The sequence below is a fragment of the Cebus imitator genome, unplaced genomic scaffold (genome assembly GCF_001604975.1).
Source record: "Cebus imitator isolate Cc_AM_T3 unplaced genomic scaffold, Cebus_imitator-1.0 Scaffold365, whole genome shotgun sequence".
Lineage (NCBI taxonomy): Eukaryota > Metazoa > Chordata > Mammalia > Primates > Cebidae > Cebus > Cebus imitator.
The window spans coordinates 1,305,134-1,323,439 of NW_016107680.1; the positions used below are offsets into that span (position 1 = coordinate 1,305,134).

At 38.7% G+C, this 18,306-nt stretch overlaps 1 protein-coding gene across 6 annotated transcripts in view; it reads left to right on the forward strand.

Annotated features, from left to right (window-relative positions):
• Positions 1 to 18,306, forward strand: part of SNX25 (sorting nexin 25) — a 151,603-nt gene that overhangs the window by 102,062 nt on the left and 31,235 nt on the right. For 5 of the 6 annotated variants that reach the window (XM_037730825.1, XM_017506908.2, XM_017506909.2 and 2 more), the window contains exons 7-10: positions 3,529 to 3,710; positions 12,539 to 12,670; positions 15,284 to 15,556; positions 17,800 to 17,964. In XM_037730825.1, the coding sequence (XP_037586753.1) occupies positions 3,529 to 3,710; positions 12,539 to 12,670; positions 15,284 to 15,556; positions 17,800 to 17,964 (752 nt within the window). The remainder of the gene's footprint in view (positions 1 to 3,528; positions 3,711 to 12,538; positions 12,671 to 15,283; positions 15,557 to 17,799; positions 17,965 to 18,306) is intronic. The other variant, XR_005196640.1, reaches the window with a different exon arrangement.

The following is an 18,306-nucleotide window of genomic DNA, read 5'->3' on the forward strand; positions in this document are numbered from 1 at the left end:
GCTTTGCATGAGAGATTCCGCCCTTGCCCCCTTTCCTCAGGCCTCTGATCACTCAGTCTTTTACCTCCTCACTCCGTACAGACGACCTTGCTCTCTACTTGGACAAAACTGAATCCATGTGAACGAACTGCTCTGGCTTCCAGCCATGTCTGCAAACTTCCTCATATCCAGTGTCTACCTTCTCTGCCTTCCATGTTACTACAGTGGAGGAGGTGACCTTTTTCCAAAGCCGATCTCCAGTGTCTCCACCTGTCTCCTGGATTCCATGCCTGTCTGTCACCTTTCTCAACTTTTGTTTATTTATTTTGCTCTGCTGCTCAAGCTGGAGTATAGGATCATCATTCAGTGCAGCCTCAAATTCCCAGGCTCAAGTGAACCTCCCTCCCCAGCCTCCTAGTATCTGGGACTACAGGCACACACTGCCACACCTGGCTAAGTTTTTTAAAAACTTTTTGTAGAGATGGGGTCTTGTTATGTTGCCCAGGCTGGTCCCAAGCACTTGCCCTGAAGTGACCCTGCTGCCTCAGCCTCCCAAAGTGCTGGTATTACAGGTGTGGTCTCACACCTGTAACCAGGCCTGGCCACACGTCTCTTTACTTTTAACTGACTTCTTCTCATCAGCATTAGAACCAGCTCAATTCTCTCCCATTTAAAACAAAACAAAGACAGGCCTTCCCTTACCTCAACCCTTGCCTTCAGGTGTGTATACACAGCCAGCCATTCTTTACAAGGTGTAATGTTCAATGTTTAGTCTTTTTTTATTTTATTTATTTATTTATTTATTTATTTATTTATTTATTTATTTTTTTGAGACAGAGTCTGTCTCTGTTGCCTAGGCTAGAGTACAGTGGCGTGATCTTAGCTCACTGCAACCTCCACCTCCTAGGTTCAAGCGATTCTCCTACCTCAGCCTCCCGAGTAGTTGGGACTACAGGTGCCTGTCACCATTCCTGGCTATTTTTTGTGTTTTTAGTAGAGACAGGGTTTCACAATATTGGCTAGGCTGGTCTAAAACTCCTGACCTGGTGATTTGCCCACCTCGGCCTCCCAAAGTGCTGGAATTACAGGCATGAGCCACCACACCCGGCCATATTTAGTCATTTTAAAAAATTAATTTTGTATGAGTTTTTTGCTTTTGTTATAAATGATATATCAACTTAATGAAACAAACCACTGTTACTGGTTTTAAATTAAAGAAAAATTTGCTTGAGGTGGCATAACTTGTGAGTAACGGAGCCAGGATTCTAACCTAACTTTGATTGCAGACTCTCCTGAAAACTCTCCCCTGGATTTGACCTGGGAGTCACTAGTGATTTTGACAACAGCAGATTTGGTGGCGGGATGGTTAGAAGCCAGATAGGATTCCTTGAAGAGTAGGATTTGAGGACGCTCATCCTTCTCAGCCCCAAATTATAGAAAGAACACAGTACCTGATACATATTAGCAAAATGTAGCATTTGAAAGTTCAGTGATAATTCAACTCATTTAATGAGTGTCTCGTGTGCTGCCAGCCATTGTTGTAGGTGCTGGGGATACAGCAGTGTATAAACACCTGTTTTTATGAGGATATGTTTACAATCTCCCTTGTCAGCTTCTCTTCCCCTTTACTCTTCAGGGTAAGATTTATCTCAATTGTGTCTGGGATTATTTGTTTCCTCCTGAGTTGTCTCGCACACTCCCATGATGTCATTTACTATCCCAGAGCTGAACGTTTCTGAACTGTGGACTTTCTCCACTTAGCTCAGAAGGCTGTAGACTCGTTTTACCTGTTTTGTTTGTCTTTGACTATCTAACAAACTATCCTAAAACATAGTGTCTTTAACAACAGTCATTTGTTTTGCTCATGAAGCTGCAGTCTGGGCAGGGTTTGGGAGTAATGACTCTTCTCTGTGTCATGTGACATCGGGTGGAGTGGCTTGACTGGGGCAGGACAGTTTACTTTCAGGATGGTGTACTCACACGGTGCCTCGTTGGTGCTGCTGAATATGGGCTGGAGATCTCAGCCATAGCTGTGGTCCGGGGAGCCTTGGTTCCTCTCCATATAGATCTCTACAAGGACTGATGGTTTAGGCTTCCTCAAAGCATGGAAGCCTCCGGGCAGGTGGGCCACTTACATGGTGACCCAGAGCTCCAAGTCCTTGGTCTCTTACGATCTAGCCTTGGAAGTCATAGCATCACTTTGTCATAATCATAAGGCCAACCAGATTCAAGAAAAGGAAACACATATTCTCCTTTCCAGAGGGAGGTTGTCAGAGGTACATTGTGAAAAGAGCATGTGAGATGGAAGACGTTGCAGCCAGTTTTGGAAAATATCATCTGCCACATTGTCCAGAGTTGAGTTAGCATCTTCCACAAACCTGCTTTTTCTCCATTGTTTCTCCATAGTTTTTTAATCCCCTCCTAGGCCAATTCTGTAGTAATTGGCCCCACCATCCCCTTGGCTGCTTACGTTGGAAACCTGGGAGCCATATTTCATACCTTTCAGTTCCTCGGCAACCTGACCTCTACCCTGCCCAGCCAGTCTCTGGGTTCTGAAATCCTCTGGTCGTCTCTACTGGCCTGCCATAACCCTACAGGGTTATCACTGGATTATCATTATCATTATCTCCCTCCTCAGTTTTACTGCAGTGGTCTTCCAGCTGGTCCTCCTTCTAGCATTTGTCCTTCTTCCAACCTATGTTTTATCCTGCTTTCTATGTAATCATTAAAGATACAAACCCATTTATGGCACACTCCTGCTTAAAACCCATTAAAAGTGTCTCAGTACTCTTTGGCTAGAGATCAAAGTCCTTTCTCTGGTGTGAAAGGCTGTGCACCTTATGGCTCCTGCCAGCATCAGAGTTATTTTGGATCTTCCAGCTCTTTTTGCACCTACTCCAAGAGCCTTCTTTCAGTTCCCCGAAAGCTCTGTTCTCTTTCCTGTCTGTTTCTCACTTTCACACTAGCTATTCTTTCTGTCTGCCATACTCATTATTCATATTTGTTTGAATATAATTTCCTCAAGGAAGCCTGAGTTTGAATCTCCTGTTAAACAGTTGAGTGGCGTCTGCACATTTTCTTTATAGCCCATGTTATAGGTGCTTATCCTCTTTTTGGATTTCTTACTTGCTAGACTGTAAAAGGTCTGTGAGGGCCAACAATTGGTCTTCAGTCTCAAAAGACTAGCCAGTGTCTTGACATATAACTAGCACTCAGTACATGCTTATGAATAAGTATGTGTATGTACACATTCATATAAAGATGTTAAAAAATACGCAGATTTGTGGATGCATTTGTACAGAGGTTTTCTTTTTTTGTTTTTGTTTTTTAAATGTTTTACCCTTGGGTAAAATTTGTCAGTGGTATATTTAGAAATTAAATTTAGAAATGATTGGCGTTTGTGAGTATGCATATGTATTTATCATGGATTCTGTTCTGTTACTTTGTTTAGTATCCACTTGGTTCAGAATGCCCATGGCAGACAGCGAGTTGGTGTGTCCTTTCATGCCTTGTCCTCTGACCGGGTACTGTTCCTCACTCCTATTCAAGGTAAAGAAACGGCGGCAATGAAAGCTGATCTTCTGAGGGCCAGAAACATGAAGAGGTACATCAACCAACTGACTGTGGCAAAGAAGCAGTGTGAGAAGAGAATCCGAATCCTGGGAGGCCCTGCCTATGACCAGCAAGAGGATGGGGCCCTGGATGAGGGAGAAGGGCCTCAAACCCAGAAGGTAGAACCTCACAGTTTCTTGTTTTGACCCTACCAAGTTTATTATAAATGCTGATAGAACCACATGTAAAGACTTTCAACTTTGTGGTATTGAACTTAGACGTGTATGCCATAACTACACACTCATGTATTTGCTTTATGGGTCAAAGAGCTATATTCCTTGGTGTCCTTGACTTCTGTGGGTGGTAATAGGTATGATAGATAGGCTTTGGGTGTGTGCATGTGTGAATATTTTTCCATCTTCCCTTTGTCCTCCCTAGAAGGACCCAGAAGAGCATATTTATAAGAGTCCAATCAAGTTTCCCATTGTCAATAAGATAACCACCTGTGAAGTAGGAGGCATCTTCTAAATTATTTTACTTAACTCTTGCCACAATATTGTGAAATTTCCACTTGATATCTTCATTCTTCAGGTGATAAAATGGTGGATTTAATGGAGTTATTTTGGATCTTCTAGCTCCTTTTGCACCTGCAAAAAGGAGGTTAAATAACTTGCCTAAAACCACATAGATGGGAAAAGGTAGAACGAGATAAAAACCCAGGTCTGTTTGGTTTGCAAATTTGAGTGCTTTCTCATTGAACCATAACATCTCTTTGACTGTTTTTATGGTATAAAACTTCAGACTGTCTGTGGATACCGAGCCCTTAAATCACGGAGCTCAGGATAGTGTTTTAGCCTTACCTCGGTACCTGTCCTAACTCTGATGAAGCAGACTTGTCTCCGAAGACTTTAGCATACTAAGATAGAAGGAAACAGCCACATTACCCACTCAGGAGCTTAGCTGTGCAATGGGAAGAAATAGGACCTCAAGGCAGATGCCAGACTCCTCTCCTGTTATGTGTCCTTTAGCTACAAAGAGGCCAACATTGGTATAAGTTAACTCAAGCTACAGCCTCTAACCTCACTTGTTCTGATTTTCAGTCTTTGATTCTTTCCTATTTAGCTCTCAGTTTGACTTCAGCTGCTCATCTGTGATGTCTCCTGCCCTCCTATTCCAATGATAAGCCTTGACTTTCTCGTTTCTGGCCAGCCTCTGTTAGAGTCTCTGCAGGAAGGGCCTGCCCCAGCATAGGCCAGGGTTCTGCAACATCTTACACAAGTGACGCAGCTCCAAGGACCTCTTGTTTTTATAAAGAGATTGTCTAACCACAGGAGGTCTGTTTGTGTTGCTATTAGCAAAATAAAATAAAATAAAAATTTTGAGATATTGGCTTTGTGTTGCACATGGAAATGTAACATTTTGGCGAATCAGAGAGATGGTACATTTGACAAGTTGAATATTGCCCCCTTCCACCTCATCCTTAGCTTTTTGGTTTTGGCCTCTTAGATTAATTTCTAGCCACATTTATCATAGATGTTGTCTTTGTCTTATGTCTCATTCATTCATTCATTCATTCAACGGACATTTATTGAGGGCCCACGAATGTCTCAGTTATAGTGCTAGGTAGCAGGATTAAAGAATAAATAAGATAGAATCCCTGCTCTCAAAGAGTCCCGCATAATTATAAAATAAAAAGGTAAGTGATCTAGTAGAGATGTGAGATAAATACCTAGAAGTACATAATGGCTTGCTACCTAGTCAAAAGATGATATGCTTTTAGATGTTGTGGTATAGGAAAATCTCAATGTGATTGCAGTACAGGTTGTCTGTCTGGAAGTGTCTGCTAGAAGTAGACTTAATCCAGAGTGCCAGATCCATTTGGATTCGTTCTTTCAGACATTCAGGAAAAGAGAAACTCATTTCTGTTGCAATAATTTATCCTTGGAATAAAACTATTTCCTCTAGTCTTCAGGAAGGAGGGCTAAGGTAAGACAGAATTCCATAGTTATGGTCATTTGCTATTTGAAAGGTAAGACTTTGTTTAGTTTGGGGCCATTCTGATGTCCTCATGAGTGGGAAGAATATTTTTACTATGACATAATCGTATCTGATCCAGAAGAATTACCATTAACTTTATTTCAGAGTTAATGGTAATTGAGACTTCCAAATTAGTTTAATCCTCCAATTAAAAAAAAGTTTCAGAGTGAATTTTTTTTTTTTTTTTTGAGACGGAGTTTCGCTCTTGTTACCCAGGCTGGAGTGCAATGGCGTAATCTCAGCTCACCACAACCTCTGCCTCCTGGGTTCAGGCAATTCTCCTGCCTCAGCCTCCTGAGTAGCTGGGATTACAGGCACGCGCCACCATGCCCAGCTAAATTTTTTTTTTTTTTTTGTAGTTTTTTAGTAGAGACGGGGTTTCACCGTGTTGACCAGGATGGTCTCGATCTCTTGACCTCGTGATCCACCCGCCTCGGCCTCCCAAAGTGCTGGGATTACAGGCGTGAGCCACCGCACCCTGCCCAGAGTGAAATTTTTAAAGGCAAGACATTTATATGTTGTTTACAAGAAACATAAAGGCACAGATAGGTTGAAAGTAAGAGGGAAAAAGACATGTCCTGCAAATACTACACATAAGAGATGTAGAGTAGTACTGTGAATGTCAGACAATAGACTTCAGAACAGGAAGTGTAACTAGAGATGAAGAACATTTCATTATGATAAAGAAGTCAGTTCGTTAGGAAGATATAATAATCAAATGCTCTCAGTGAATAAAGAGACCTTTAGCGTACATGAAGCAAAACCTGACAGAAATGAGAAAAAAATCCACAAGTATAGTTGGAAATGTTAACACTCCCCCTCAGTTGTATCAGTAATAGGAGGCTCTGGAAAATTCCAGAATACTTGGAAATATTAATAGCATGTCTAAGTAAGGCTTCCACTGAAGAAGAAATCATAAGAGAAATTTGGAACTATTTTGGATTGAGTGAAGATGCAGTATATCAATTATTTGTGGGATATATTGTTATATAAATATTGTGGGATATATTGTGCAGTTAAACCAGCACTTAGAGGGGTTATGCATAGTTGGCCCTTGAGCAGTGTAGGAGTTAGGAGTGCTGACCCTCCCCTGAGCAAAAATTCACATATAACTAACTCAGAGTCTCCAAAAGCTTAACTACTCATATCCTACTATTGACTGGAAACCTTACCAGTAACAGTCAATTAACACAGGTCTTGCATGTTATATGTATTGTATACTGTACTGTTACAAAAGTGAGATATAAAGAAAAATGAAAATGTTATTAGGAAAATCATAAGGAAGAGAAAATATTTTTACTCCTCATTAAGTGGAAGTGGATCATCATAAGGGCTGTCATCTGCATTATCTTCACATTGTCTAGGCAGAGGAGGAGGAAGAAGAGGGGTTAGTCTTGCTGTTTCAGGAGCAGCAGATGTGGAAGAAAATCCTGTACAAGTGGACCTGTGCAGCTCAAATTCATGTTGCTTAAGGTCAGCTGTACTTTTTAATGCTTATAGTAGAAGAGAAGAAGAAATCAGTGATCTAATCTTTTAAGAAGCTATCAATTGGCCCAGTGAGGAAGCTCATGGCTGTAATCCCAGTACTTTGACAGGTGAAGACGGGAATCGCTTGAGGCCAGGAGTTAGAGACCAGCCTGAGCAATATAAGACTCCCCTCTCTACAAAAAAATTAAATAAAATAAAAAATTTTAAAGGAAGCTATAAAAACTAAAATAACTAGAAGGAAGAAAAGAGAGAAGATACAAATTACCATTATTAGGAATGAAATAAGATGTCACTACAGATGCTACATACATTCAAAGGATGCTAAGGGAATAATGTGGACAATTTTAAGCCAATAAATTTGACAATTTAAATGAAATAGACAAATTCCCTGGAAGACACAAATTACCAAAACGGATTCAAAAAGAAATAGAAACTCTAATAACCCACAATTTATTGAAGAAATGATAATAATTTAAAACTTTCCCACAAAACTCCAGACTCAGATCATTCACTGGTGATTTTTTTTTTTTTTTTTTTTGGGAGATAGTCTTGCCCTGTTGCCCAGGCTGGAGTGCAGTGGTGCTATCTCAGTTCACTGCAACCTCCATCTCCCAGATTCAAGCAATTCTCCTGCCTCAGCCTCCAGAGTAGCTGGGATTACAGGCGTGTGCCACCAAGCCCAGGTAATTTTTATATTTTTAGTAGAGATGGGGCTTCACCATGTTGGCCAGGCTGGTCTCAAACTCCTGACCTCAGGTGATCCACCCTCCTTGCCCTTCCAAAGTGCTGGGATTACAGGTTTGAGCCACTGTGCCCAGCCTCACTGGTGAATTCTATAAAATATATAAGGAAGAGATAATACCAATCTTAACCATCCTCTTAAAAAAAAATGGAGAAGGGAACACTTCAACTCATCCCAGGAGGAGACTAGCATAACTCTGATACCAAACTAGAGGCAAGAAAACTACAGAATGGTGTCCCCTTATGACATTTGACAGAAAAGTCCTTAACACATATGCTAGTAAATCAGATCCAGCAATCTGTAACTCACAAAGATAACGTCAGTATATGTTCTCCTGACAGTGGGTCCTTCGTATAAACACTGTCTACTTCATTTATTTGCAATGCTATTATTAAGGCTCGATTGAATATTTATTTTTTAAACAGTTTAATTAAGATATGATGACATGCAGTATACTGTGCTCATATTTAAAGTTTACAGTTTGATAAGTTTTGACTTATGCATATATTCAGTGAAACCATTACCACAATCAAGAAAATAAACATCTCCATCACCCACGAAAGTTTTTTGTGTCCCTTGTAATTTCTCTTTGGACCCCAGTTGAGAATCACTGCTAATCCTTTTATCCATATTTATATAACTAGAAAGTGACCTCTTAACTATTCCGATTTTTGGCACTTATCAGTGCCTTCTCTCTCCTGGTTCAGGCTCCTCCTGATTAGTTTTTGTTGTTGTCTTTCATGATTCAGAACAGTTACTATTAAGTCTCCGAACAACCTGTAAATTAGGTGATGGTATTCACATTTTATGGGTGAAAAAACTGAGGCTCAGAGTGATGGAGTAGCATAAAGCCCAGAGAACTGGAAAGTAGCAGAGTCAGAATTCAAACTTACATATGTCTAGCTCCAAAGCCTGAGCAACTTTCACTGCACAGTGTTTCCTTCCTACCTTGCTTTATTTTGAAAACCAAAAGTCTGTGTTGCCTTATTTTTTTGCAAGGTAGCACCCCCACACCAGTGGCCCCAAAGTGGAAAGACGGAAGGAAGAGTTAAAACAAAGGTTGAAAAGGAAATGGAAATAAGGGCACATGGAGTTTGGAAATCATTGGCAACAAACGGCAGGTCTTTTCTGTAAGGACAATTTGCAGGATCAACCAATTTACGTATTTGATCCAGGGTCTATCCAAAATGAACACTGTCTAATGCTGCCCAGGACTGAACTTGAGTGTGAAAGGGTTTCCTGGCCCTGTCTGTTGATGCTGGACTTATTGGCTCATCTTCCCTAGCCAAATCGATACGGGATCCTTTAAATCTCTTTGGAGCATGTACAGTTAGAATTTTGTGGTTCAGAATGCTTCTTGGTAGAGTTTACATAAAGACAAATGTTATAGTTTTCCACAGCTAGTAAACTAAATATTATTGGTCGGAAATACTTAGGGAAACAAATTATTAATGGTCTGTAGTAAGGGATATCCATGCCCTTAAATTAGTTACCAGGAGCTGTTAGAAAATCCCTGCTCTGGCAACCTACAGAATGGGAGAAAATTTTTGCCATCTACCCATCTGACAAAGGTCTAATATCCAGAATCTACAAGGAACTTAAACAAATTTACAAGAAAAAAAAAATCATCAAAAGTGGATGAAGGATATGAACAGACACTTCTCAAAAGAATACATTTATGCAGCTAGCAAACATATGAAGAATATCTTGTTATCACTGGGCATTAGAAAAAGGCAAATCAAAACCACAATGAGGGGCTATCTCATACCAGTTATAATGGTGATTATTAAAAACTCAGGAAACAACAGATGCTCATGAGGCTGTGGGGAAATAGGAATGCTGTTACACTGTTGGTGGGAGTGTAAATTAGGTCAACCATTGTGGAAGACAGTGTGGTGATTTCTCAAGGATGTAGAACCAGATTTACCATTTGACCCAGCAATCCCATACTGGGGATATACCCAAAGGATTATAAACCATTCTATTATAAAGACATGTACATGTATGTTTATTGCAGCACTATTTACAATAGCAAAGACTTGGAACCAACCCAAATACCCATCAATGATAGACTGGAAAAAGAAAATGTGGCACATATATACAATGGAATACTCTGCAGCCATAAAAAGGAATGAGTTCATGTCCTTTGCAGGGACATGGATGAAACTGGAAACCATTATTCTCAGCAAATGAACACAGGAACAGAAAAGCAGATGCTGCATGTTTTCACTCATAAGTGGGAGATGAACAATGAGAACACATGGACACAGGGGAACATCACACACCCATGCCCTGTCTGTGAGAAGGGGCTCAGGGACGGAGAGTGTTAGGACAAATACCTAATGCATGTGGGACTTAAAACCTAAATGATGGGTAGATAGATGCAGCAAACTACCATGGCATGTGTATACCTATGTAACAAACCTGTGTGTTCTACACATGTATCCCAGAACGTGACGTAAAATTAAAAAAAAACAAACGGTACTGGAAAATTTGAATGGATCCTCTGCTGGAAGCATTATGAAAAGTAAATAAATGGATATACTGCATCATTCTCAGAAAAAAAAAAACGTCTGTCTGTTTTTGCCCACAAAACAGATTAAGCAATGGGCTGGCCCATTGTTGGTGTCAGAAGAGTTGAGTTTGAGTGTAATACATCGATGGTATGCACTTGATTTTAGAAATATCTTACTGGTAACATTGCTGAAAATTTGCCCACTGTCATAATATTAAGAATCTCAAAAAAAAAAAAAAAAAAAGAATTTCAAAATGTTAAGTTTTTATTTAATTGCATTTGAGTTCTAATTGCATGTAATTTTATTACTAATTTAGAACTAAGAATATCGGTCTTAAATTCCAATTAAATTAATTTGAGGCGTTTTTCCTATTTAATTGAGTCATGAATAATTATGAAGGTCATCTTTCTTTTATTACAGCTGATTTTGGTACATCCATACAGAGGAGTTTTATGGGCCTATGAAAAGGATGCTTACGGAAGATTTTTGTAATGAATATGATATCACAAACAAAAAAGCAGTATATAATATTATATGTAGATTCCTCAGCCAGATAAAAATAAGATGGAAAACAAAAATGCGAAACTATTAGATGTGATTGTCCTGGTCTTTTATGCATTTCTCTTCAATTTCCCCATTATTGGCACTTACTGCTTTTAGTATAGAGTATACATCCGATAGGGCAGGGATTTTTATGTTTCATTTCCTAGAACTGTACCTGATACCAAGTAGATGTTGTGAAAGGAAGATAAAAACCCGACACCCTAATTCATGATGCCAGATGAAAAAATTAAGCTGAAAGTCGATTCGTGCAGGAAGCTGCCTTTCCTAAGCAGAGAGCTAACAGATAAAAGGTTAAATATCTCCACGGGTAGCTCCTCGGTGTTCGCCTTATTCTTATGTAAAGTGCTGATTTGCTGTGTGCCAGAGGAATACATAACTGATTGTTACCCTGCCTGCCCCTTTTGCCTGCAACATGTGGATTACCATACCCTCCTTCTTTCTCCTCCAGCCCACTTTTTCACTTTAACTGTTGAAGCACTCAAAGTCCTCTTTGGAGAAAGGCTCAGACCACAATCTGTTTCTGTGACTCTGTGTTTATTTCTTCCAGGCATGTCCTTAATCTTGGCAAAATAAGCTTGTAAACTGATTGAAAAGTATTCGAAACAGGTCTCAGATACTTTTGCAATGCCAAATAAATCTTTGTTGAATGAGTGAATGGTTAATAGGAAATGGGTATTTTTTTAATATGTGCATTTTGAATATTCAGTAAACTTTATTCCATTCAAAATGTTGTAAGAGATATTTCAGTTTACCAGGAGTACTATATTACATCGACTCCGACAGTAAAAAATGCATTTTTTCAACTCAACGTCACTGATCTTTAGAGAAATGTACATCAAAATCACAATGAGGTACCATTTCATGCCAGTCAGAATGGCAGTTATTAAAAAGTAAAGAAACAATAGATGCTGCTGAAGCTGTGAAGAAATAGGAACGCTTTTACACTGTTGGTAGGAATGTAAATTACTTCAACCATTGTGGAAGACGGTATGATGATTCCTCAAGAATCTAGAACCAGAAATACCATTTGACCCAGCAATTCCATTACTGGGTATATACCCAAAGGAATATAAATCATTCTACTGTAAACATGCATGTTACACGTATGTTTATTGCAGCACTATTTACAGTAGCAAAGTCATGGAAGCAACCCAAATGCCCACCAGTGATAGATTAGATAAAGAAAATGTGGTATGCATACACCATGGAATACTACCCAGTCATAAAAAGGAATGAGATGTCCTTTGCAGGGACACGGATGAAGCCAGAAGCCATCTTCCTCCACAAACAAACACAAGAACAGAACCAAACACTGCATGTTCTCGTAAGTGGGAGTTGAACAATGAGAACACATGGACACAGGGAGGGGAACATCACACACCAGAGCCTATTGAAGGGTAAGGGCAAGGGGAGGGTACTTAGAAGGGAAGGGTCACTAGGTGCAGCAAACCACTATGGCACACATACCTATGTAACAAACCTGCACATCATGTACATATATCCCAGAACTTAAAAAAAAAATTACTACAATAACATTTTACTTTATTCCTTTAAAAAATACATTTTTACCCTAAATGTAGAAATTAGTTCATTGGAAGTTAAAGCAAATGGACAATTAAAATCGGATTTTTAAAAACGTTTTCTTAAATTATCTTAATAGATTCTTCAGTTTGAAGATATCTTGGCCAATACTTTCTACCGAGAGCACTTTGGAATGTACATGGAAAGGATGGACAAGAGAGCTCTGATTAGTTTCTGGGAATCTGTGGAACATTTAAAGAACGCTAACAAGGTAGTATATACATAGGCTGAAAGGAATATTCATCACCAGCTGATGTAAACTTGGCATGTGAAGAAGTGTAAGATAAAAGAATGTTTTAAACCAAATATAATGACATTATGTTCTAGCCCATAATAGCAAATAAAATTATATTTTTACAGAAGACACTTTTGAATGTGTAGTCAAGGAAAAAAGGGTTTATAAATATACCAAAAGATTGAATTTAGTTTGGGATTTTTTTATTTTTTTACATGTTATAAAAAGGTGTATACATATCCACATTGCTATTATAATGAATTTGGTCTCGTCACCGGCACTTCAGTCTCATAATCTTGCCATTTATAGTATCATAACATGCATGTTTTATACTTTGTCTTTTATTTGTTTTTTGTTTTGTCTATTTTTCTGAAACGGAGGCTCACTCTTTTACCCAGGCTGGAGTGCAGTGGGGCGATCTTGGTTTATTGCAACCTCCACCTCCCACTTCAAGCGATTCACCTGCCTCAGCCTCCCGAGTAGCTGGGATTATAGGCACGTGCCACTACACCCAGAAAATTTTTGTATTTTTAGTAGAGACGGGGTTTTACCATGTTGGCCAGGCGGGCTTCAAACTCCTGACCTCAGGGGATCCATCTGCCTTGGGCTCCCAAAGTTCTGGGATTACATGTGTGAGCCACCGCACCCAGCTTTTATTTCAGTTTAAATGTGACTAAAGGAAAATAAAAATATTTTTGGGTGCACATCTTACGATGAAGAACCCAATAACAGCATTGCACTTTGCATTTGGCAATGTATATTTAAGAATTATATGTACATATTCTTTATGTATACAGTCAGCCTTCCTTATCTGTGGGTTCTATATCTGTAGATTCAACCAACCATCGGCTGAAAATATTTCGGGGAAAAAACTGCATATGTACTGAACATGTACAGACCTTTTTCCTTGTCATTATTTTCAAAGAATACAAAATAACCATTTACGGAGCATTTACATTATATTAGCTATAATTAATCTGGAGAGAATTTAAAGTATATGAGAGAATGTATGTAGTTTATATGCAGAAACATTGCACCATTTTATATCAGGGATTTGAATGTCCTCGGATTTTGGTATCTTCAGGAGATCTTAGAACCAATCTTTCATAGATCCTGAGGGACAATTGTATATGTGTATATATGTCTGTAAACATACACAGTAATATCTATAACATATGACATATGTGACTAGTATATATTATTGTGAGAGGTTTATTAAAATAAGCACCAAGAAGCCAGACTCAGTAGCTTACGCCTGTAATCCCAGTACTTGGGGAGGCCGAGGTGGGCGGATCACAAGGTCAGGAGTTCAAGACCAGCCTGGCCAACATGTATTTTAGTAGAAACCCCGTCTCTACTAAAAATACAAAAATTAGCCAGGTATTGTGATGCAGGCCTGTAATCCCAGCTACTTGAAGCGAGAGAATTGCTTGAACCTGGGAAGGCAGAGGTTGCAGTGAGCTGAGATCACGCCACAGCACTCCAGCCTGGGTGACAGAACAAGACTCCATCTGGGGGGCAGGGGAAGGCACCAAGAGGATTTTGTACATTGAATTACTCATTCGCATAATAATGTTGCTAGAACAGACTGCCAATTTACAATGTATTGTTAGTCACTAATTATACTTGTTAAGGAACTAAATCCAGTCCTGCAGTATCTTTAAATCTTCTTAGGAATGCCTTTTATTGTTAATTTACAAGCCCCAAATTACCTCATTTTACCCAATATTGTATTTACCAACTCTGTTATTCATTTTAATCACCAGTTTTGACTCCAAATGACTTCTGGTTGCTCTCAAAGAAATATTGTAAAGAGCAATCTAAAGAGTTTTCCTAAACTATGGAAGACAATTTGAAAAATTTCAATGGAATTGTAAGAGCATATAGCTTACTCAAAATAGGCTTATTTTGATCTAGCAACATTGATTTAGATGTAAACATTGTGGAATATAAAATTAGTTATGTCATTAAGTTGTATGTCTTTGCTCTTCACTACTGTTGAAAACTTTGCATAACATTCCTAGAGTTAAAGAAATGCCTTTAGAGGAACTGTAAAGATTATATTAATTAGAAGAGATGTTTTGCATTTCTGAAATAGGCTGGTGATGACCCAGGCCCATTGCTGAAGACAAAGCTGTCTAATAAAGCACGACTAGGAAATAATCATTCTGAAATGGTCATTCTGAAGAGTGTTTTTCTTGTTTTTTTAAGTTACACGATTATTATATTTACCTCTTTCTGGGATAAGAAATGATATTAGCTGATAAATTTTTTTCTTGTGGAATTGAGATTTATGAAAAGGAATCTATTGCAGGAAGAGAACTGTTCTTATTCTCCCCCTACCACCTCCAGTGTTTAAAAGAAGCTGCAGCTGTTAACTGTTCAACATGTTCATTTAAGGAACCAGTTGGTTTTTTCAGGATCCGACATTTGCCCCTTGACCCTGAATATGGACACAAAATTCTAAATACCAGGGTGCATCTTAAATGTCTTTCTTCTGACTTTCAAATACAAAGAATTCAGAGGAAAATAATTTCTCTTAGAGATGATATCTCTTACTTTTCTTTTTTTATCTTCCTGTCTTTTCAGAATGAAATTCCACAATTAGTTGGTGAAATTTATCAGAATTTCTTTGTGGAGAGCAAAGAAATATCTGTGGAAAAATCACTTTACAAAGAAATTCAGCAGTGTCTTGTAGGAAATAAAGGTATTGAAGTGTTCTACAAAATCCAGGGAGATGTTTATGAGACCCTAAAGGATAGGTATTACCCTTCATTTATTGTCAGTGATCTGTATGAGAAATTGTTGATAAAAGAGGAAGAGAAACATGCCTCGCAGTTGATTTCCAACAAGGATGAGATGGTGAGTCACATTTAACTTTCTGCTCCTTTTTAGTGGATAAGCTTTTAAATATGTTTAGGTGGGTGCATGTTGTATGAGCCAAATGTGATGCACATCTTCATCTTTTAATATACAGGACCTTAAATAGAATAAAACTAACAACTTTTAATATACAAGACCATAAATAGAAAATAACCTTGTTACCTCTGGTCTTACGTATATCTTTTTTCCCCTTTTATCCTCTGACCTACATGTTCCCTCCTGCTGACACTGAGTCAGAGACCTCCTGCCCTGTGTCTGTTTTAGACACCCCTGGTTTGGCTCCGGAAAAGTGAAGGCAGAAAGTCTGTGGGGTGGGACATTTATGGCTTAGACCAGCTAAGAAAATGAGCAGAACTATAGTCTAGCCCTGGAAGAGAGAAGGGATGGGGAAAAAATGAGGAATAGTAAGGAATGTGGGAGGAGTTATAGGAAATATTTTGGAGTTTAAAGAAGTCAGAAGAAATTAAAATGCTCCAAAAGACAGCTTGTTAATGTAAAAGTTAAAGAAAGGAAAGAAACACATAAAGCAGCTCAACAGTCAAAGACAGGTTTATTTGGAGAATGAATCTGAGAGGGGCTTCTGGCCAATTTCGGTTAGGAGCTCTCTTTCCTACAGACTAAGAGTATTTAAGGGTTTTAGGGTGAGAGAGCTTATCACAGGCTTGGAATGTTTCTGTGTGGAGGAGAAGTTTATTGCAGGGTTGGAATGTCTCTGGTCTGAGGGGAAGTTATCTTGGCCTGACATCTCTCTGGCTGGAGGGGAGGTTATCTCTCCCTGTCTCTGGTCAGGGAGGGGTTTATCTTAGGTTTGGAATGTTTCTGGTCGGAAATGTCATTTGTGGTTTATGGTCATGCTGACCTTAGCTGTTAGGCTGATGCCCTTTTGATTTAAGCAGTTTTGGTCAAGGGGATATTTAAAATGGCAGTGCTTTTCCAAGATAGTGATGCTCCTGCTCTGTCAATCCAGACTCTATAGTTATCAAAAGGACAAGGGGTAGCATGTTCTTTCTGGCTACTTCCTGCTGATGAGGGGATGGAGAGTTTTCTGGTCTTGGATTGACTGCAGGAGTAATGCCATCTGTAGATGTTTTTGGGTAGTTATCTGTGAAATGGCCATAATCCTGTCAGTTAAAAATCTTTGAAAAAGGTTTAAACAGGGTAAGAACATTAGTCCTAGGCATATTATTAGGAGAGGGCTCAGGAATGATATCATGCTATGATTTTGTTCCCAAACCATTTGTTTGGTTGTTGTGATATTCCCTTAGCTTTTTAGCATTTCTTTAAGTTTTTCAGCAGCATCTCTTACTAAGCCCAGTTGATTGAGATAGAAACAACATTCCCCACCCAATGAAAGGCAGAGGTGCATGTTTGGAAAGGCCCATGTGTAATTTTCTGTTAACTACTATTACCAAAAGACAAATCATGATAGGACTATTTTTCTAGGACCATTGGTACTTTATTTTTCCTTGAAAAAATTTTGATTTACTGTTTGTTACAATTACTAAAAGTTAGAAGAAGAAAACTTGGAAGAAAGTTAAGGATAAACAAACCAGATGCTAGATGTCAGCAGTTCTTTGCAGTGCCCTGCATGCTGTTGCTGCTCATGAATCTAATTCATGTGCTGTTAGGTAATCTAGCCAGACTTTTCCGAGTTGCAGGGTTCTTAAGAATATTGTCACTTTCAAATGCTATTTTACTTGTAAAATAATATACCTGTTGATTTGTAGAATATATCAAGAGAAGGACTAAACAAAGTATATACTGAAAATACTTTTACTCATGAGAATATGGTAATTTTCTTTTAGTGGGACTTTCATGAGTTTTTAATAATATTCTTGGGAGACTGGAAAGCCAAATGTCAGTGTCTTGGTTGAAGATTAGGTACAGAATATTCAGGTTGAGTTGGAAAGGTAACTGAGTTGCCTTCCCCTGTTCTATGCAGATTTCCTTGGATATAGGACTTGGGAAATAATGGCTTGGGATTTTCCCCCCTTTCTTTAGGCCATACAATGTTTTTTTTTTCCTGAAATTCTACACACCATTTACTCTGGTTCCAAAGACTTTGATTTTTCTCTTTGCTGAGCAAAAGCAGTCTTAAGTTTTGTACTTTAGTATTCTTTCCTTACTGGAATGTAGTATTTTGCAAAAGGGTATTGTAACAGGTAATAATTACTGAATTTTCTATCATTATAAGATATGGTGGTATGTGACTTTCCCCCCAGGGCCCGAGAGATGAGGCTGGTGAGGAAGCTGCAGACGATGGTACCAGCAGGATCCATGAACAAGCTGGTTTTGCTGTAAACAAACTGCGAGAACTAAATGAGAAACTTGAATATAAAAGGCAAGCTCTAAATTCTATTCAAAATGCACCAAAACCTGACAAGAAGGTAACTCTTTGCTTTCAAGGTTGTCTTTGAAAGTTTACATTTGTCTAATTTGGTAGTTTTCAGTTGAGGTGGAGAAGTGTCACTTTCTTTTAAAATAATTTTAACCATGAGCAAGTTCCATTCTTATTTTTTTTGCTTCTAGGATAGAATTAGAAAACATTTATTTTTAATCTTTTATGGTTTGGAGTTTTTTTCTCAGTTTCAACTGAGTAACTCATTGTTTGCATCTGCTTTGCCTACAGGGCCTTTGGGGAAGGGGCTAAGCTTTCTCTTGTACCAGGGTCATTTCTGGAAGTTAATTAAATACTCCAGGACAATCTTTTGAAAAAAATCATTTTCTTT